This window comes from Paroedura picta, chromosome 15 (assembly GCF_049243985.1).
Source record: "Paroedura picta isolate Pp20150507F chromosome 15, Ppicta_v3.0, whole genome shotgun sequence".
Taxonomy (NCBI): Eukaryota; Metazoa; Chordata; class Lepidosauria; order Squamata; family Gekkonidae; genus Paroedura; species Paroedura picta.
In genome coordinates this window covers 19532717-19554997 of record NC_135383.1, presented here as the reverse complement: position 1 = coordinate 19554997, position 22281 = coordinate 19532717, and the positions used below count along the sequence as shown (strand labels likewise).

Genomic DNA, 22281 nt, shown 5'->3' with positions numbered 1-22281 from the left:
CTCTTTTGGAACCCCTGGAAGTAGTACAAGTGTTATAAAATTTGGAGGGCAGTCAGGGGAGCTACCCTGAAAGTTTGGAGGCTGTAACTGAAACTCAGCTTCCATACCTTCAAGTACCTTCGGGCTACGTGTCGTAAGGAGTGCGGACGTCTCATCTGGCGAGCCGGGTTTGATTCCCCGCTCCCCCACATGCAACCAGCTGGGAGGGGGAATATCAGGGCTCTCTCAGCCTCCCCTCCCTCACAGGGGGTCTGTTGTGGGGGGAGGAAGGGAAGGCGAACATAAGCCGCTTTGAGACTCCTTTGGGTTGAGAAAAGCGGCATATAAGAACCAACTCTTCTTCTTCTTCAGTAATATCAGGGCTCTCTCAGCCTCACACAGGGTGTCTGTTGTGGGGGGAGGAAGGGAAGGCGAACGTAAGCCGCTTGAGACTCCTTCGGGTAGAGAAAAGCGGCATATAAGAACCGACTCTTCTTCTTCTTCTTCTCCTCCAAGTGTTGCACCCCATCCCTTCTACAGCTCACTTCCCACTCCCCCCCCCCCCGGCTCAACTCACCAGCGGTGCTGCGGCTGGCGTCGCTGTCTTCGTCCTTGACGGGCAGGTCACTTGGACAGCTTTCGGTGGTGCTCAGGACCCCGCCCCGGTCACTCCCCAGGCTGCTCTGGCTTCCCGACAAGATGCTCCCCAGGGGCCGGCCAGCACTCCTTGTCGGGGTCCGGGCAGCTTCACCTCCGCCAGCTGGAGTGGAGGAAAAACAGAAGGTTGGAACTCTCCGCAGGTGTGTGAAAATTAGGATTTATCGCTTTCAAGAGGCGGCCAACGGACCATGATCGCCAATGGCAGCAAGGAAGGAGACGGAATTTCACCACTTGTTTGATCCAAATGTCCCAGTTTTGATTAGGCTTCACCCTCACAAGATATGCAAGCGGAGTCTTTATTGTTGGGAGATTTTTTTGCCTTGCGCCAAACTCCAAATTGATGATTTACAAATGATATTTTGACAAAAAACAGCAACATTATTCTCATTCCGAAGAAGAAGAGCTGGTTTTTAGACCCTTCTTTCCCCTCCCCAAAGGAGTCCCAAAGCCACTTACAAACACCTCTCCCTTCCTCTCCCCAAAACAGACACCCTCTGAGATGGGTGGGGCTGAGAGAGCCATACCAGCTCTGCGAGAACAGCCCTAAGAGAACTGTGACTGGCTCAAGGTTGCCCAGCTGGCTGCATGGGGAGGAAGAGCAGGGAATCAAGCCCTGGTGCTCTTGACACCACCAAACTGGCTCTCATTGACTGTCCATCAATTACCAGGTTCAGCTCAAGGTGCTGACCATCACGGGAACACACAAAGCTGCCTTCTGTTGAACCCAACCATCAGTCCAATAAGGTCAGTATTGTCTACTCAGGCTGGCAGTAGCCATCTAGGATCTCAAGTTGAGGTCTTTCAGGTTACCTGGAGATACCTGGGATTGCACCTGGGACCTTCTGCATGCCAAGCAGAGGCTCTACCTCGGAGCCACAGAGCCTCCCAAGTGCAAAGTCCTTCATGGTCTTGGTCCATCCTGCTTGCGGGACAGCCTTTCCCCGCTATGCTCCACCATGACAGCTTCAGGCATCGAAGCAGACGCCACCCAGGATATGGGCAAAATCGACAACTGCCTGCTCAGGTGCCTTCTCTGTGGTAGCTCCCACCTTGAGCTGGCCTGCCTGAGGAGGCCGGGAATGCTCCCACTCACATGGGATCGTGCAAATGATGCAAAACTCATTATTCAGGGGGCTTTTGGACACAGGTGACAGGGCTGCACAGTCACAAAATGGTTCAGAAAGATGCTTTAGTAAAGGGGCAGAGACCCTATTGTGTACGCTACTGACTGTCACTGTAAGTGCAATTTCTCCATCGCTTAGCACAGTCTTTTTTCAACTTTTTCAACACTGGGAAACCCCTGAAACATTCTTCAGGCTTCGAGAAACCCCAGAAGTGGCACAATCATGCAGATTAGGGCTGGGAAGCAGAGCTGTAGACACGCCCACCCAGGGCCCCTCCCCTTCCCACCCCTACAGGCCCATCATTGGCCATTTTGGGAGGGGTGGGTGGGTCAACATGACCATATATGGTCATGATTACGATGATGTCTGAAGAAACCCCTCCATTGGAGCTTGTCAATTATGCCCAATTGCCTCGGTTCTACACAAAACAATGTTTGCTTGGTTGTTTGGTTGGTTGGTTGGTAGATAAAGAAATGCCAAAATGTGTAGCAGATTAAATCTTCCACAATTTATTATATTACAAACTGCTGGATAGTCATGAGAGAGCATGGGAAAGGAAGCAAGGCAAAACACAAGGCCTGGAAAACCTGGGTATGTTCCTTTAATATTTTTTTTAAATGCGCCTTTTCTGAGACAGTTAGTGGAAAATCCTCCGCACTTCTGCACCCCAGACGTGCTTTCTTTCATGTGCAAAGAACTGCCTGCAGAGGATTTCCCCCCTCCGCAGAATTTTTTCCCACACCTCCTGCCCCCTCTTCTCCCAATAAATATTTAACAATCAAAAGAAGATCAGAAACATGTATTCCAAATTGCTCTTGGAGAGCAAATAGTGTTGTCTTCACATTGTTAAAGCGGGATCCGGAAGACCCGAGTTCAAATCCCCATTCCGTCACAAAACTCACGGAACGATCTTGGCTTTCTCTCTCTCTCTCTCTCTCTCTCTCTTCCCCAAACCTACTACTCCAAAAGAAGGTCAGGCCGGGGGAGACTCGGGTTCAGATCCTTCTGTGTCTGTTCAGTTCATTTCTTGCCCTTGGGCCAGTCAGTCTTTCCATGCCTGACCTTGCCGGGTTGTAAAGAGATAGCGGAAGGCCCTGAGGTCCTTTGAGCAAAGATAAAAACATGACGGAAACCTCTAGAAGTAGAAGGGCTTGTGCAAATGCACTCTTTTCTCTCACCTGTCTCATCTCGTGGCTTTTTTATCTTGAAAGCTCTCGACCTGGCAAGCAAGGACCGGTCATCCACGCTCGAAGAGCTGAAATCTGAGTCGCTCTCACTGTCGCTGGAGACCACTGTGGAATGAGAGGTGGAAGAAGAAGAAAGGTTGGTTTTCTTATCCCGCTTTCTGCTACCTGAAGGAGTCTCAAAGCGTCTTACAAACACCTTTCCCTTCCTTTCCCCACAACTGAAACCCTGGGAGGTTAGGTGGGGCTGAGAGAGTGCGGAGAGAACTGTGAGAACAGCCCTAAGAGAACTGGGACTGGCCCAAGGATGCACGTGGAGGGGAGTGGGGAATCAAACCCAGTTCTCCATATTAGAGTCCGTCACTCTTAACCCTGACACCACCATGCTAACTCTCCCCATAACAGGCTCCTTTTGAGGCAGGTGGGGGCTGAGGGAGTTCTGAGAGAAATGGTGACAGGTCCAAGTTATCCACTGGCCTTATTTATGCAAGTCTTTTTCTTTTCTTACAAGAGGCTGCAGCATAAAGGTCTGAGCTAGAACTTCCTTGCACACAGAGTTGGTTCTTAGATGCCGCTTTCCACTACCCGAAGGAGGCTCAAAGTGGCTTACAATTGCCTTCCCTTTCCTCTCCCCACAACGGACACCCTGTGAGGTGGGTGAGGCTGAGAGAGCCCTGATATCACTGAAGAAGAAGAAGAAGAGTTGGTTCTTATATGCCGCTTTTCTCTACCCGAAGGAGGCTCAAAGTGGCTTACATTCGCCTTCCCTTTCCTCTCCCCACAACAGACACCCTGTGGGGTGGGTGAGGCTGAGAGAGCCCTGATATCCATGCCTGGTCAGAACAGTTTTATCATTGCAGTGGTGAGCCCAAGGTCATCCAGCTGGCTGCATGTGGGGGAATGCAGATTCAAACCCGGCATGCCAGAGTCCACACTCCTAACCACGACACCAAACTGGCTCTTTAGTTCTGAATGATCCTTCACAGTAAAGGGGCTGCCTTCTTCCATACATCCTGGTCCAAGAATTCAGATCGCAGGAAGGTGTTTAGAGTATAATTTACTGATTGTGCTAAGGAGACTTATGGGTCTATAATTGGCCGGCAAAGTTTTGCTATACTGCCAGCAGAGTGCGGAAATCTTTGGCTATTGTTGATGCTGAATGACCTGACTGTCAAAATGCTGTATTCATGTTTTGTGCCTTTGTCAACTCCCTGATGCCAAATGTCCTGTTAATGTATGTCTGTAGATACTTTGATGCTGGTCAATGACCGTAATAAATAAAACAAACAAACAGATCGCAGGAAGAGGCTCTCCTGAGTAGCCGAATTAAAGATGCTTGTTTGGTGAGTACACAAGATGGGGACTTTTCAGTGGCAGCCCCACAATTATGGAACAACCTCCCTCATGGTCAATCTTATCTACCATATCATTTTTCTTGCACGTGTGAAGCAGGCTTATGAGTTTCTAGGGAAGCCCAGCTCTGCATGCAGGGGGAGGAGCTTCCTAGAACTCCTCCCCCTTAGAACTCCTCCCCCCTCCTTTCCCATCTTTTAAAGATTTCCGCCATCGGTACAATCTGACATGCTGGTACGCCAACGTTTGATTGGTTTTTTTCCACTGGGTTTGCACTGCTAGTTTATAACTTGCCTTGGCCCTGTTTCTTTCCTAGGCGAAAGGTGTAATAACATGGCAATTACATTTTCAATCAAACGTAACAGCTCGGCAATACGGAACAGGCGAGAGAAAACCGTTCCGCAGATGACGCTTAATTCATTTATGGACTTCATTGCCGGAAGCGGCGGTGACAGAGGGCCGTTGGCTACAGCGAAGCAGACAGAAATACAGTGACAAAAATTCTGACAAACGCTCTCCGTCATGACAGCTTAATGGGACTTCCATGCACAAGGCCAGCATGCCTCTGTAAAGCAAATACAAAGGCCAGAACCCCAAAACTGGGCTTGTCTACACCTGAACTGAACTTTCCAGCAGTCCCTAGCTGGCCCCTGCCAGAGTCAGCACGCTGGATCTAAGGCAGTGGTCCCCAACCTCTTTATCACTGGGGACCGGTCAACGCTTGACAATTTTACTGAGGCCCGGGGAGGGGGGGTAGTCATTTGCCGAGGGACGTCGCTTCTGCCACCTGAGCCCCTGCTCTGCTTGCTTTCCCGCCGGTGCCCCTGACTTCCCGCTGCCCGCTGGGGGGCACTGCCAGCAGCAGCTGAGCAGTGCTAAGACGAAGGGAAGCCCAAGCCATGGCAGCCGCTGGAGAACACCAAAGGTGAGCCGGCGGCAGAGTGGCAGGGCAGCCCCCAAGGCAGCCTTGGGGAGGAGGATGAGGAGGAGCCGTGGCCCAGTACGGACTGATCTATGGACCGGTCCCGGTCCCCAGACCAAGGGTTGGGGACAGCTGATCTAAGGTACCTTTGGCCCAATTCTGCAAGGTTTTTTCTTAAGACCTTACCGAGCCCATCCAAATGATATTTTTGAACGATAATGCTGACCGCGTTGTCATACACGAAAGTTATGTGCTCACTTCGCATGTCAAAGGTCAAACTGTGGGCAGCAGGACTGACACTTGGGACACCCTAAACTCTGGGCACAGGAGTATATTTTAAGGGCACACGCTTGACTGTGCATGCACACCGTTAGTTCCGTGAGCTTAAACATTACTGGATTTTGTAATGCGCCCATGTAAAAAGAGCCAGACTCTCTAAGTGTTGGGGTGTCCTGCAGCATTTGTATCATGTGACATGAAGATACCATATTGAGTCAACGTATTGGTCCAACAAGGTCAGTACAAGCTGCTGCTGCTGCTGCTGCTCTTCCTCCTCCTGCTCCTCCTCCTCCTCCTTCTTCTGCCTGGTCCTTTCAACTATAGGGCTGTCCTGGATGGGGCCTGAGACCTCCTGCATGCCAAGCAGATCCTCTCCCACTGAGCCATGGCCCGGCTCTTCCAACGGCGAACAAGGTGGGCATTGATGCATTCCTGACTTCAGCATTAAAACCCCTTGGCACAGGAGCAGGTGGCATGACCAAGCAAAAGCGATTGGGCTGAAGCCAGTTTTGCCTGGTCTAAAAAGAGTAGAAAATTGAAGCACTTCTTTCGGCTTTTGTGAGGGAACTGACCTAAGCATTCAGGATCCTCAACAGGTGGCTCGGCTAGGTGCCCGCTGTGTCTGGATGCCGACTTCTGTGCCCCTGCACTGCCTGCTCGACTTCCCAAAACACATGCTATGAGACGGATGAAAACACTCCAGTTGAGAATGTCAGAGATGGAGTTCCCTCCATGATGCCTGACATGGAGCTTAATCTGCAAGGCTCATTCCAGATTTCGAGAGGCACTCCTCTTCCCTGCACCCTTCCCCCAACACCTCACCAGCCCTATCGCCACCTGCACCCACAGGTGCCCGTGCTACCCACAGGTCCATTCCCTGACAATGCTGCGCAGTATGTGCAGCTGAGTGGCAGAGTATGCAAGCATGTCCTGGCCAGATGCCCCAGTTTCTTGGCCACTGCCCCACTCCAGCGTATGCTGACACCCCCCTTGCCTAGAAGGTGGCATTACACGGCTGGACAATATTGCTCGGAAGCAGAGTGTTGAATTGTTGTTTCTTTCCCACCCTGGCTCCCAGAGGGGCTATCTCTGTGCCCATCCAATGCCCACGGCCACCGACAATCTCCCACACATCAGGCTTCAGCGGAAGAGCTACTCGTAAAGGCAGCTTTGAAGCTCCCACTAGGCGGATGAAGAGCCACGACGAATAATATCGGCTGCCCACATCCACCCAAACATTTGGATACTGTGAAATTGCCTCTGAAAAAATCAGTTTGTGAAATAATATTCTTTTTGATGCGGGGGAGAGGGAAAGATGGTGTTTATGCTGCAACATTTCTAGGGTTGCTGGATCCCAGTTGGGAAACTCCTAGAGTTTTGAAGGTGGAACACAATCATCCCCCCCCCACCCCAGGCATCCACTTTCTCTGTGGAGAGAGCGCTACTGGTCTCTGTAGTGTGGAGATGTGCTATAATTATGGGGCGTTCCCAATTTGCACCCGAAGGCTGGCATCCCTAAAAATTGTAGTTGCGAGACCCTGCAGGAGGAAGGAGAGGCTGATTCTGTGAAGTCTTAAGGGGGTGGCAGGTTACAGTGGATGAGCAATAGGGTTGAGAGTGCCATGCATAGTGCAGGGGGTTGGACTAGATGACCCAGGAGGTCCCTACCAACTCTATTATTCTATGATTCTATGATTCTATGAAAGAAACTTGAAGCCGAGGCCAAACGTTTCCGTTATCCCATCGGACTGCAGATTTTAAACGGGGAAGGAGCATCACATTCCCCATGACTGGCCGACAGCCAGTTCTGACTTCCTTTTTTCAAGGGGAAAAAAAAACTAAACAAAACCAAGAATGTTCCAAAGGCAGGCCTCATTAAACATCACCCCCTTCTCTCAGTGTTTCTGAAAGGGGGAGAGAGAAGGGAAAGTGAGACAACCACACCTTGGTTCTGCTGACACAAACCTAAGGGTGCTACTGGAATTCAGCCGTGAAAATTGGCAAGCACTTCGGCTATTTAAGTACTATGTGGATAAAAAGGCAAGTCTAATTTAGCTACCAGCTGTTTGATGGGGGTGGGAACTGTGATGGATAGGGAAGACAGAGAATTCTCCCTTTTAGTCACAATGCCAATGAGTGACCATGGCAGCAGCACACAGGTGGCTCCCCGGGAGGCAAATCTGAGCCCAGTATTTAGAAGAAAAAGAAGAGTTGGTTCTTATATGCCGCTTTTCTCTACCCTTAGGAGTCTCAAAGCGGCTTACAATCCCCTTCCCTTCCCTCTCCCTGCAACAGACATCCTGTAAGGCTGAGAGAGCTCTGAAAGGACTGCTCTATCAGGCCTGTGACTAGCTCGAGATCACCCAGCTGGCTGCATGTGGAGGAGCGCAGCATCAAACCTGACTCGCCCGATTAGAAGTCCACGATTAGAAGTCCTCCTAACCACTACACTAAGCTGGCCCCCCCAACCTTTTCCAAAAGACCTGTTATAAGACAGAGGATGCATCACACCGTGAGGTGCAAACTGTGAGTCCCACTGAGGACAAAACATTTCCTCGGAATGCTGCTCTCCTCCTGTGCCCACTTGCAACGGAACATAAAGATCTTCCAACTTGATTGACGCAAAAGTAATTTCTCTCATCCTCCATCCACCCACGGCTTTGTCCAGGTGATTGTCATGTCTAATTCTTATAAACAAGATGTGCAGAAGAGAATTGAAAGCCAACCTTCCCCACTGGAAAACAACTGCTGTCCTCCTACTGTTTTCCTAGATTTCCGAGCAGAACATCTCGTTGGCACGAAGGACGTGCGATGCAGCTCGGATAAGCCCGAAAATACTCGAATCAATGCTGAATTGGGTTATTTTTCGGGTTTATCCGAGCCATATCACACCTCCCATTCGTTTAAATGAGCCAAACCGGAGAAGTTCGATTGGGGTGATTTGTGATTTGGGTGATTGAGAAAGACCCTGCCAAACAGCTAATTCTGAGGATCAGCTGTTTGGTGGGGACTTAAATGTCTCCCCAGAAGATCCCACTGAGGCTGTGAAGACCCAGTTCTGTACAGCCTCAGATGGAGTCTGCTGGGGGAAAAGACAGCTGATCCTGAGGACCTGCTGCTTGACATGGTCTTTAAATGTCCCCCCAGAAGACCCTTGCCTGAGGCTGCAGAGAGCAGGCTCTCCCAGATCCATTTAAATGCCTCCCCCCCCCCCCCCAGCATGTCTTCTCCCTCCATGCACTGTTGGGGGGGGGCATTTAAATATCCCCAAACAGCTGATCTGCAGAACGAAGCTTACCTCCCTGGCTCAGCTGTTTGTCGGACGGTGGCCGAATCAATTCAGCTGTACTTGAATCACCCAAATCTGAATCCCCATAATGGCATTCAGGTGATTTGGGTACACCCAAATCAAAGCAGCACCAATTTTTTTCCTTGGTGCACATCCCTAGTTGCCACTGTCAGGAATTCAGAACTTCAAGATTTGGTTCTGATTGGCACAGGTCACTGCAGGCTCAGATGTAAGCAACGTCTGATCCCGCACTTGACAGGGAGTAGGAAGTCCTTGAATTGGCTAGGCCAAGCATACGGTACTCAGAGCCTGGCCTTTTGCCTCATGTTGTCAATGGAACAGCACCTTCTACCGGTGGCACTTTATGCTATGTTTATGCTATGTTCATCCCCATCCACTTTACAGCAATATCTAAGGGAGCCTGGGGTTGAAATTGGGACAGTAGCCCACAGCTCCAGCCTCAATGTCTTCTTAACAGAGCTTGTAACATGAGGGCTGCAGCCTTCAGCCTGAAGGTTGAAGAACTATACCCTTTTGACATGCAGCGAACCCCAAAACTAATCTGGGTCTCTGGAACTGTCTACTGAGAATTCATGGCATTTAGTGCCATCTATGGCATGATGCACATCATGCTGGTTTTGAAAGGCCTGCACTGGCTCCTTATTCTCTACCCAATTCAAGGTATTGATGCTAAAATATAAAGCCCTGAATGGTTTGGGCCCCAGCTATTTGAAGGAGTGCCTTCCACCATACAGACCTGCCCAAGTACTGAGATCTCAAAGAGAGACCCTTCTTGTACCTTCAACTCTCTCAGAGACGCAGGGGGGCGGTGATATGCAGGAGGGCTTTCTCTGTGGTGGCCCCCATACTTTAGAACAGCCTCCTTGGGGATTCACCAGGCGCCTATTTTATATAGATTTCAGCATCTGGTGAAAACACACCCAGGCCTTTTATATCTAGTTTCCTATGTGCTGTCCCGCCAGAGAGGGAGTTATGTTTGAAATGTTTTTAATATATTTTAGATTATTTTGTTCCATAGTTGTGACTGTCCTGGGACCTTCAGGTGAAGATGTGGGATATAAATTCCCACATAAACAAATAATCATAGGAAAAGATCTTGGATTTTCCTACTGTTGCAAGACTGAGATCCCTGGCTTCAGTTTCATTCATCCCTTGTGCAAATCTGACCCACGATTCTGTACTATTCTGTGGTGTTGTTTCCTCATAAGGATTTTTTCCCTTGTTCAACATTCCTTGCCCATCAATAAATCAGCATCATGCACATCTCCGGCACAGACCATATAGGCACGACATATTATATTAAAACCTGCATAAAATGCATGCAGATTTACTTTCACTTCCAAGAGTAGAAAAAAGAAAAGAAGAGAATGAAAAGTCAACCAAAAGAATAATCAATTCTTTTCTTTTATTTAAAGGAAGGTAAGAGGTGTATGCTACCCTTGTATGGCCACGGCCCACGGCCAATTACAAATGCAGCCAAATGCTGCTGTCAGCATCAGCCCAGTGACAAATCGAGAGAAGGCTGAGGCCTAATTTGAGTTGGGTTTCCTTGGCAACATCAGGAAGAGCAAAAGCACCCTCGTGCCTCTGTAGCAATGAAAACGAGTGTATACCACACATTTTTCAAAAAGTTGGTGTACAGAAGCTCTTGCCCACCGAAATCCCATTTCCCAAAGCTTCTGCCCTAACACAATCACTTGGGTGCCATTTGAAAAGGACAGTACTGTATAGTGGTCAGAGTGTGCTTTTTTCCCCCATTTCCTTCTTAAACTACAGCATGGTCCCAGCCCCTCCAAGCAGGTCATTGGTTTCTCTTGCACAGGCTCAGCTACCACATCCGGTTAGGCCCCTAAGCGCTCAAACTGTCCCCAAGAGAAGGTTAGTAGTGTTATCAATAAGCCAAAAATGAAATAGGCTGCCTAAGGAGGTGGTGAGCTCCCCCTCACTGGCAGTCTTCAAGCAAAGGTTGGATACACACTTTTCCTGGATGCTCTAGGATGCTTAGGGCTGATCCTGCGTTGAGCAGGGGGTTGGACTAGATGGCCTGTGTGGCCCCTTCCAACTCTATGATTCTGTGATTCTGTGAAATCAAGAGGCCAAAATAATGAATCTTCCATTATCGTTCCATTTAGCAGTTAAAAATAAAATAAGGCGTATCTCTTGGCCGAACATAGGTTTGGTTTGTATTCCTTTGTACACATTATGATATTTTGTTAATTATGCTGAAACTATTTATTTGTAGGTTTTGGAGTGGCAATCATTGAGGAAGAATCAGAAAACGGGATAAATGTACCTGGGACCCCGTTCTGATTGCCAAGAAGTTGAATGATTAATATACTTAATATACCTAATTATTTTGGCCTTTTGATTCCGTTTTTGGCTTATCTATAACAGTGGGAATCAACGGTGCAGCTTCTTCGCATTGAATTAGTAGAGTTATCAGTCAAGGCAAGACTGGGTTGAATGACCTGGGGAGGGAGGGGATCTCTCGTAGGGTCAAGGGACAGTCAAGACCATTACTGATAAGACGGCCGGCTGAGGAAAGGGGCTCACAAGGGGGAGAATCTCCACGTCTCGACGGCTTCCTTGCTTTTACGCTGGCAATTTACAATTCTAGATGTAAGCAGGAGGCATTAAAATCCCCTAAATAAATAAAATCGATTTGGCTCAGCCGAAAAAAAAACACAAATGGCCGAGATGCACAATTTCCAGATGGACCGGTGGCCGGCGTCCAGGAGACCGGTAAACCTTGCAGCTGCCGGCCGGTTCTTTCCTCCTTAATGGCACCACGACCTCTGAGCTGGGAGAGCTTTGTTAGAGAGGTGGCTTTAAATGACCGGCAGGAAGAATGCCAATGCCCCCCCCCCGCCCCACGCTGCTTCCTGGGACGCCCCCAACGAGACCCGGCCCAAGGCATCGACACTGGCCGACAACCTCCTTTCTCCACGCGCCGACTGCAGAGGTTTAATCAACTGGAGGCCAAAAAGGGACGGCTAATTTCCGCAGACAGAAAGAAATGAAATTAAACTCATTCCTGCCTGCGGGGGAAGGAGGAGGGGTGACACTGCACCAATTTAAAATGCTCAAAGGGGGGGGAGTTAATTCGTGGCAAAGGGAAAAGGGGAAGCGACAAGCAATGGTTGGGGAAATCTGTGCTAAAGAGCCAGTTTGGTGTAGTGCAGGGGTAGTCAAACTGCGGCCCTCCGGTTGTCTATGGACTACAATTCCCATGAGCCCCTGCCAGCGAATGCTGGCAGGGGTTCATGGGAATTGTAGTCCACGGACATCTGGAGGGCCGCAGTTTGACTACCCCTAGTGTAGTGGTTAGTAGTGCTGAATTCTAATCTGGCATGCCGGGTTCGAATCTGCACTCCCCCACATGCAGCCAGCTGGGTGACTTTGGGCTCACCACGGTGCTGATAAAACTGTTCTGACGGGCAGGGATATCAGGGCTCTCTCAGCCTCACCCACCCCACAGGGTGTCTGATGTGGGGAGAGGAAAGGGAAGGCGATTGTAAGCTGCTTTCAGACTCCTTTGGGTAGAGAAAAGCGGCATATAAGAACCAACTCTTCTTCTTCCTCTTCAGTAATCTCAGGGCTCTCTCAGCCTCACCTCCCTCACAGGGTGCCTGTTGTGGGGAGAGGAAAGGGAAGGTGACTGTAAGCTGCTTTGAGACTCCTTTGGGTAGACAAAAGTGGCATATAAGAACCAACTTACGGAGCTTAAACAATTCCGCAGGGCCTGCAAAAAGGAGCTGTTCCGCCAGACATTTGGCTGAGACCAGACGTAATCAACAGCGACCGAAGGGCCCCTGCTCCCCCCCGCCCCCCTTCAGAATTCCACCAATAAGCCCTGGACCTGTTTGTACTGCTGCATTGTTGCATTATTATATTGTGCTGTTGCACTGTTATCTGGTTACAATTATTAGTTATTATTATAAGGTTATTCACATGTTTTTATAGACCGTTTTATGTATTGTTCCTTGTTATTATGTAAACCGTCCTGAGCCTCTGGGGAGGGCGGTATATAAGTATGATGATAAATAATTAAAAATAAATAAACTCTTCTTCTTCTTCGGCTGAAGGACCTGAAGGAATGAGGTTGCTGAACCGCACCACACAAGGTGATGGACCACGTATAAAGATGCTTTAAAAAATAAATAGCCAACAGTTAAGCCTCCATGGACCGAGACAATATATCTAAGAATCAGGTGAAAGAAGAACCAAAAGGGAAGCTTGCAAGGTTCTAACAGAGCTGTACCAGGAAATTGAAGGGCTGGACGAGCATCCTCCACACAGCGCCTGTGGGTACCACGGCACCTGCTGGCATCTTTTCTGGAACCTGTCCAATGCTTTAGGGAAGTGGGTGGAGCTGAGTCGGGCTTTTGCCCAGCTAGGCTTCTGATTGGCTGTTGAAGATCTGAATAAGTACGCACATGTTTGAAAACGTTGCTTTGGCTCTTCCCTGCGTGACTGACACTAAGCCACAGCAACGCTGTGGTGGCTGGCTGTGATTGGCTGATTTTGCCCCTGCGCCCACCACGTCGTATCAGCATTCCAGAGGTTCCCACAAGGTCAAAAAGTTGGGGCCTTGAGACAGGCACCTCTCTGGCCTGCTCCAGAAAGACATTTGGGAGCAGGCGTTTTGGGAAAACCTGGTTCAAGCCTCACTTTCTCCACCCCAGGATCTCTCAGGTAGCCTCCTGCCATGGTCATTTCGTAGGGTCATTTGCCATGTATCAGTAACCACAGCTTTCACTGTATTGCCACTTGCAAATGTAAGGGGGGCGGGGGGAGAGTTGGTTCATTGTCAATGACCTGCAAAAACCAGCCTGATTATAACGGCCTCTGTAGTTTGCGTCTGTTGCCGTCTCTCCTATTGCAGTCTAATTGCCAATTTACGTTTTTGGAAATGGGACCGTGGGACGGAGAGTCCGGTCTTGCAGGGATGATGCATTGTGCACCTTGAAGCCACCGTTTCATGAGCTTTCCCTGGGATTTTAATAGGGGGGGGGGGGTTTCTTGCGTGCCTGGGGGTGCGGCTTTTGGGGTTATATTACTCGCTGAAGAAGAGGAAGAGCTGGTTTCTATATACCTTGCTTTTGTCTGCCAGGAGTCTCAAAGCAGCTTACAATCACCTTCCCTCCCTCTCCCACAACAGGCATTCTGTAAGGTAGGGGGGCTGAGAGAGCTCTGCTCTGCAAGAACAGCTCTTAACAGAACTGTGACTGGCCCAAGGTTACCCAACAGGCTGCATGTGGAGGAGCGGGGAGTCAAACCCTGCTCGTCGGATTAGAAGTCGCCATTCTTAACCAACACACCAGTGCATCGCTTCCCGTTTTAGTATTAGCAAGAGCAATCGTCAGCTTCGTATCATTAACAATAAACAGCTTTTGCTGCTATGCCGAGTGTATTCACTGAGAAAGTGGACGGGGACCTGAGACTCCAGCTGTAAAACAGGACATTTGCACACAGAGGCAATCTATCTCTGACAGACAGCTGTTTGGAGACAACTGGAGCTCCTGGGTCCTGCTAGCAGATATACTCCTGTGCCCAGGTTCAGGCAGGTTAGTCTTTGTGCCAGACTAGATGCCCCATGGTCTTTCGTCCTGATCCAGCAAGGCTGCTCTTCCATTCCTGGACAGAGCGAGCTCTGTGGGTTGACACAAGAGTGACAGGCGACAAAGGGATTGGACTCGCCCCTCCCCGAGTAGCCCTGTTATCCGGCAACAGAGAGACGGAAAAGAAACACTGACCTCTTCCCCTGGCCCAGGTGTAGGAGCGAGCTGCAGCGACGCCTTTGACCGCCAGGGTCGGCGATTCCACAAGGTGAGGCCTCCGGGGCAGCTCTTTAGCCCTGCCAATGCTTTTCAAGGGCAAGATGTACTTGGGGAGGCCTTTGTAGAACCAGGCGCCGGATCGCTTCCAGACCTAAGGACAAAACAACAGGCAAGGGACAACAGTCACTACTCCAGCCAACCAGAAAGTGAGCTGCTTGTGCCAATCTCATGGGACCACCCAAAACGATGAATCAACAGAAATAAACCCTCCTGCAGCAGCCTGATGAGAAAGACTGAGCGTGCTCCTGGAGGCGCTGAGGACATCTTGAGGGCAGCTGAGAGTCAGGTGAGATAATGCTGAGATTGGCCAGATGCATTTCTTGGGAGGATAAAGCATCCTGGCGATTTCCAAACTGCATTCCCCAGATGTCCATGCTAGCAGGGGCTCATGGGAATTGTAGTCCATGGACATCTGGAAAGCCACAGTTTGGCTACTTCTGTGCTAGCTGCTTTTTGGCTCTTTGTTAGATGCAAGTCTTGCGGAAGTGGAAACTCCTAGAGTCACAGGGCACACTGGACAGCGGAGGACAGCTACCACAACTGAAAATGGGGCAGAACCTGCAAAACCAAGGCTTAAGTGCCCAGCTTGAATTTCAAAGGCTGGTCAGATCTGACTCAAATAATCCCCAATTTAATTTTATTTCATCTTTGCAAGAACTGCTGCTTCGGAAGGTGGGCTCTGGCATTATCCCCCTCTGAAGCCATGTCCCCTCGCCAGTTCCCGCCCTCCTCAAGCTCCACCCTTCAAATCCACAGCCATATCCCAACCAAGAGCTGGCAGCCTCAACTTAGTCGCACCCAACCACACCGTAGCAGGCAGCCACCCGAACTTCCAGGAAAGGTTGCAGCACCCCTGGGGAGCACTTGCATAACCCCAGGGTTCCCCGGTTGGGAATCCTTGCTCTAGAAAGTCTATGAGATTGGAATTCCTGCCATGCAAGGGTTGAGATCTTATCAGTGTACAGAAATCACAGTGCAAGACTGTCGCAGATAACGTCTGTCCCGCGGGAGGGTGCTCCAGTTTGTGACCCTGGCTTCAGCTGGTGGGACCCCCCTAGAACTAAGAAAAACAAGGTGGGTCTTTCAAGCTGGAAGTCCACCCACTTTTGCGCTACCCCTTGCCCTAAAGGCCAAGGACATGGGTCCCGGCTGCACAAGCTGGCAAAGACTCCCATGGAGGAGGAAAGGAAACATGCATGGCAGAGACGTGCCCCGGAGATGCCAAGGGATTAACCAACACTTCCTCAATGCTCTACAAAACCCAGAGGGCAAGCAGAGTGTTGTATTTAACACTGCGAGGCCAAAAGCATCTTCTGATATGCCAAAGGGGTTGCCCATGAGCGATTCGGCCTGAAGAGGAAGACGAGCCGAGAGAGAAGGTTTTCGCAAAGAGAAGAGAGGCAGCCAAGCTCCTGGAAGGCCTCGCCTTCCAATTTAGATGGTAAGAGCCAGATTGTGATGAAGGGCGATTATTAAACACATTTAATATACACAGTTTGCTACAAAGAAAAGGCAGCAAGGATGAAGCCAGGGTGGGGGTGGGGGGGTAGAGAAACTGAGGAGAAAACAAAGCAATACTCAAAAACCCAATTTTGCTTTGGCGGATGGCAGCAAAGCTAATAATGAACTAACAAAATGCCTCGCACCGAGGAGGAGGAAATGCCTTTAAAAAGGAAGAAAACAGAGGACAGAAGCGCTACGGGGGAGGAAAAAAAAGAAAACATTTCAGGCAGACGATTACAAAGCCTCCAAAAGACTTCTTGCCCAGGACAAAAGGATGAGAGAAGTTTTATCTGTGGCCTGCAAAAGCGTTATTACACAGAACTCTTTGCAAAGAGGGTTCTTGTGGGTGGGGAGGACACGTTGAAATCGCAGCCAAGTGTGAAATGTAGGAGGAAGCTGGGGTTGCCAGCTCTAGGGAAATTCCTGGAGATTTGGGGGCAGAGCCCGGGGAGAGCAGAGTCTGGAGAGGGGCTTTGCAGCTAGTTTATATTTAAGAACTGCGCTGATGCCTCCCGCTCTGCAATTCCCCAACAGTTGCGTGGGCCTGGCCCCTTCCCTCCAACCCTGGTAGAATGACGCATGTTGGTGCGCCAGCCTCAGAACCCAGGAGGAGCCTAAAATCAGGTGCTGGAATTCAGCTCTGGTGAGCTGCATCCCCCCCCCAAAAAGCCGTGGAGGTACTGAAAACCACCCCGTCCTCCGTCTTTCCCCCCACACGAACATACACCGAGCCCCCTGCGTTCAAAGCTTTCCAAAGGAAGCCGAAATTGTCTGGGGACAAATCCAGCGATTTATTCGGCAGGACCAAATTTGGCAGCTAAAGCCTGAAACAGCCACTGTTCAAGTTCCTGGCCTCATTCAAGGAACAGATGGGTGGAATCAAAGGAAGATGTTATAAGGTGGGGAAGCGGGGAGGGGGAGGAAGAGACCCAAACCAAAAAGGAGGCGAAAACGAAGACATCCAATTGGCAGTATCTTGGTGAAGGGCTGCTTTGGGGACCCCATTCACCTGAGAAACGATCCAAACCTGCTGAATATAATCTTCTCAAGTGACACAGGAGCTTACATCTCCCTTCCAGCAGATCTGCTCCTGTTTGCTTAATCCACACCATACATATTATTTTGTATCACTTCTTCTGCTCTTCCTAGTCATCCAGGGCCCAAAGTCCTGAAGGCTGCAAGCCTGAGGGCCCAACTGAACAATACAGCAGACACAAATGTCTTGCAGTGACGTTGCCAGGGCCCATCGCCTCAGGGGGGAGAAAGGGCTTCACTTTTTCTTCATGGACAGTTTTCTACAGCAGAAATGACTAAGAGAGGTCCTGATTGTCCAGCTATGGAGTTCCATGTGCTGCAATCCGTTGGTGAGAGAGCCAGTTTGATGTAGTGGTTAGGAGTGCAGACTTCTAATCTGGCAAGCCAGGTTCGATTCTGCATTCCCCCACATGCAGCCAGCTGGGTGACTTTGGGCTCACCATGGCACTGTTAAAGCTGTTCTGACCGAGCAAGAATATCAGGACTTTCTCAGCCTCACCCACCTCACAGTGTGTCCATTGTGGGGAGAGGAAAGGGAAGCTAACTGCAAGCCACTTTGAGACTCCTTCGGGTAGAGAAAAGTGGCATATAAGAACCAACTCTTCTTCTTCTTCTATATCTGAAGCCCCACAGTGGGACACACTGCCCACCTCCTCAGGGCCATTTCAACATGGGAAGGAAGGCCAATGAACTTTAGATGGTTTGGGCCTAAACTAACAAGGCTCCCCCTTTGCTGGCATACCTGAAACTAACTCTGGCCGTCACAGCCTTGGAGATGCCCAAGGAGTGTGTCATGTTCTCCCAGGAAGTTTGAGGGAGAAAGTTCACAGCGGATTTCCCCAGTGAGATACTTCCAGGTCAATGCTATGCAGGCTCACTCTGGTCTCGGTGGGTTGAGACCGGAGCAGCTAGATTTGACCTTGGGTGCTAATATTTGCCCTTGTGTGATGGCAGGGTGCATGGAGCACATGCTGCCCAGACCACCAGGCACGCTCCAGCCCATTCTGCTAGCGAGCGCAACAGTTTATATGATTATTGATGGCATAATATGCAAACTGCCGGCACGCTCACTTGCCTTCCCCAGCAATGGGATGAAGAAGGGGAACGGGGACGTTTGACCTTTTCAGTTGAGAGCCTTGCAAGGGCATTATTTGTACCCATCATTCACACCAGGCTGTCTCAACCTGGCTTTTGTGAAACCCTGGGCTTTCTTGATGGCCCTGGAAGGGTTTCCCGAATGGGTGAGAGTTAAGTGATTTTTAATACATATTTTTTAATTCGGTAAACATTTATCGGATGATGTGACCATATGATGATGATGACGATGATGATGTCATTCGTTCAGTCATGTCCGAACCTTGGTGATTCTCTAGGAAAGTCTCTGCCATGTGCCCCTGTCTCTGACTGCTTCTCTTAGTTGGTTCATGGTCATCCCTGTGTCGGCTTTGATCGTGTTGAGCCAGCGGATCCTTTGGAGACCACGTTCCCTTTGGCCGCTGACCATGCCGAGCATTAATGATTTTTCTAGCGAATTTGATCGCATGGTGTGTCCAAAGTAAGTGAGCTTTAGCCGTAATATCTTCCCTTCTAATGACATGGTTGGTTTGCTCCTCTCTAAAACTATCTTGTTGGTAACTTTGGCTGTCCGTGGTATTTGCAGCATTCGTCTCCAACACCAGAATTCAAAAGCATCTATTCTCCTCCTGTCTTCTCCTTCTGTCAGCACCCCCCCCCCAATGGCCAATTATGGGTCTGGAGTGGGTGGGAAAAGGAGGAGCCCCCAGTGGGTGTGTACATTGCTATGTTTCCTGACCATATTCTGCACAATCTCACCACTTCTGGGGTTTCTCCCTGAAGAATGTTTCAGGGATTTCTCAATGGTAAAAAAGCTGAGGTTTATCTACACTGATGCATTCTGGGGCTGGGAAATTATTTTTTAAGAACAACCAAGCCCGTGTGACTAAACCCCACAAAGGGAGTTAAATTCGCCCACTGCATCTCCAACCTTGGAGTCTGAAGAAGTCTTGCAGGGTTGGGGAGTTTCAGTTAAATCCTCATAAGAAGAGCCCTGCTGAATGAATGAATGAATGAATGAATGAATGAATGAATGAATGAATGAATGAATGAATTTGCAGTCATTTAGAGCAAAGCAACACTTAAAATATCAAGTGGATACAATAGACCAGTGGTCCCCAACCTTCCTGAGGCTGGGGACCGGCAGGGCAACTGTCCCGCCCGCTCATCGCACCATGCGCGGCCGAAATCGCACATGCGCGGCACTTTCGCGCATGCGCAAAAGTGCAGCGCATGCGCTATTTTGGCCGCACATGCGCAGTGCGCAGTGCGCAGTGCGGCCCTGATTCCCTCTCCCCGCCCTCCCGCAGTAAGAAGCTTCCCGGGCCACAAGCTTGCGGCCTGGGAAGTTTTTTACTGCGGGGGGGGGAGAGGGAGCCGCGGCCCAGCGGCATGGCCTTCACGGCCCGGTACCGGGCTGCGGCTCACAGGTTGGGGACCACTGCAATAGACTGTTTAAATTGATGAAAGGTAAAGGTAAAGGTAAAGGTAAAGGTAAAGGTAAAGGTAAAGGTAAAGGTAAAGGTAAAGGTAAAGGTAAAGGTAAAGGTATCCCCTGTGCAAGCACTGAGTCATGTCTGACCCTTGGGGTGACGCCCTCCAGCCTTTTCATGGCAGACTCAGTACGGGGTGTTTTGCCAGTGCCTTCCCCAGTCATTACCGTTTACCCCCCAGCAAGCTGGGTACTCATTTTACCGACCTCGGAAGGATGGAAGGCTGAGTCAACCTTGAGCCGGCTGCTGGGATTGAACTCCCAGCCTCACGGGCAGAGCTTTCAGATGTCTGCCTTACCACTCTGCACCACAAGAGGCTCTTTGATGAAATATAAAATGGCCAATAAAAAATTAAAATCCATTGTATTTTAAGCTGTAAAAATAGCATAACCCCCCCCCCAAAAAAACCCTACTATAATATCTATAGAAGAGCTAAGCAACTGGATGGCAGCAGCCCTCCCTAATTGGACATGCTTGGATAGAACTGGAGAATTTGTGCCACAAAGTGTGCACTCTCCCAGTTGGCAGCAGATGACCAAGATTAAGACAAAACAGGGCCTGGTTTCAAAAATTACACAGACTGTTAAGTTGAAAGCTTAATGGGGCATTAAGGTTGCCTTACAGAAGACTGCCCTTGAGCCGGAGTCACCAGCTCCCCATTCCAGGGACCTCTGCAGGACCTTGGAGAGTTCATCAGGGAGCAGACATTTCCTGACCATTGAGAAACCCCTGAAACATTCTTCAGGCTTCAAGAAGCACCAGAAGGGGCGCAATATGCAGAATACGGTTGAGAAGCAGAGCTGTGTGGTCACCCACCTGGGGCCCCGCCCTTTCCCACACCCATCATTGGCCACTTTGAGGCGGGGGCGTCAACATGACCATATACAATTATATCACCCAATAAATGCTTAACACATTAAAAAAATATATAAAATATTAACTCCCACCCATTCGGGGAAACCCTTCCAGGGCTGTCAAGAAACCCCAGGGTTTCACGAAAGCCTGGTTGAGGAAGCCTGCACTGGAGGGCCGAACTACACGTTGCATTTTCTAAAGCAGATCTTTTCAACCTTTTGACTGGGGAGGAATTTAAGCTCTGAGCAACCCCGATAGTGGTGACCTGCACCTTCGGAGAGGTAGGAGCCAGCCAATCAATCAATCAATCAATCAATCAATCAATCAATCAATCATTTGCCATTTCCATTCTGGAGAAGGCACTAGGACTGTCGAGCAACAGGGGAAGGCACTCCAGTGACGTCTAGTGATGTCAGCAGCCACAGAACCTCGGGGCGTTCTCGTGTAACATGTTGGGAATCTCTGTTCTAAAGAACTGGATCTGGGTTCCCTACACTTGACTCACTTTCCAAATGTCCTTTTGAAAGCCTGCAAGGGCTCCCAATTCAGCTCCGGGGCCAAATCAGGCCTTGCCAGGCTGAAAAAGGAACACATTATACCATCCGTCTCTCTGTCTGTGTCACGCTGAGGGGCAGCCTGAGCAATGCAGGGGTATCTGTGGGCCACGCAGAGTCCTGCTATGGCCGGCCTCGCTGCTGGAGGGAAGATGCAGCAGAAGAAAGAAGCTACCCTAGACTACAATTAACAAATTAACAATTTAACAATGGATAAAAATCGAAATATCTTATCTCTTCTTTTAATGTTAATCAAACAACCAAAAACAGACTCCAAAACGGACTCCAGATTTGTACCGTTTTCCACGTGGCATTTTCATCAGTGGCTGTTTCCAACTTAGTATGTGCTGAGGATCGAGTCCTTCACTACTTATATGACCTGTTATTCTTCACCTATATTTTAACCTATATTTTAACAATATATATATTGGCCTTTAGCTCACAGGTATGGGGAAGCTTAGTCAAAAGAGGGAAGATGCAGCCAAGCCACACATGTCTCTTCTCCCCCGCCCCCCCCCCAAACTCCCACCAGCCCTCTTTGCCACAGCCTTGGCCTCTCAACCAGCAAGTTTCCTAGAGCAGTGGCCCCCAACCTTTTTGTCAACGCTTGACAATTTTAATGAGGCCCGGGAGGGCTAGTCTTTTGCCGAGGGACATCGCCACCACCACCTGCTCCACTTGCTTTCCCGCTGACTTCCTGCTGCCCGCTGGGGGGCACTGCCAGCAGCAGCTTCACAGTGCCCTGCCGAGGGGGAGCCCCAGCCATGGCGGCAGCCGGAGAGCACCAAAGGTGAGCCAGCAGCAGAGTGGCAGGGCAGCCCCCGAGGCAGCAGCTGGGCAGGAGGAGCCACGGCCCGGTACCGACTGATCTACAGACCGGTCCCGGTCCCTGGACCGGGGTTGGGGACAGCTGTCCTAGAACAGGGGTAGTCAACCTGTGGTCCTCCAGATGTTCATGGACTACAATTCCCATGAGCGTTTGCTGGCAGGTGCTCATGGGAATTGTAGTCCATGAACATCTGGAGGACCACAGGTTGACTACCCCTGTCCTAGAGCACGTTGTGTTTTTTTGCACAATGGGCTTTATTGCTAGTCAGCAATAAAACTACCGAAGAT

The 22281-nt window shown here is 49.8% G+C and overlaps 1 protein-coding gene across 2 annotated transcripts in view; it reads right to left on the bottom strand.

Moving 5' to 3' along the window:
- Window positions 1–22281, bottom strand: part of RPH3AL (rabphilin 3A like (without C2 domains)) — a 56569-nt gene that overhangs the window by 6813 nt on the left and 27475 nt on the right. For both annotated transcript variants that reach the window (XM_077311230.1, XM_077311228.1), the window contains 3 exons: window positions 14568–14742; window positions 2942–3055; window positions 557–739 (listed from right to left, as the gene is read on the bottom strand). In XM_077311230.1, the coding sequence (XP_077167345.1) occupies window positions 557–739; window positions 2942–3055; window positions 14568–14742 (472 nt within the window). The remainder of the gene's footprint in view (window positions 1–556; window positions 740–2941; window positions 3056–14567; window positions 14743–22281) is intronic.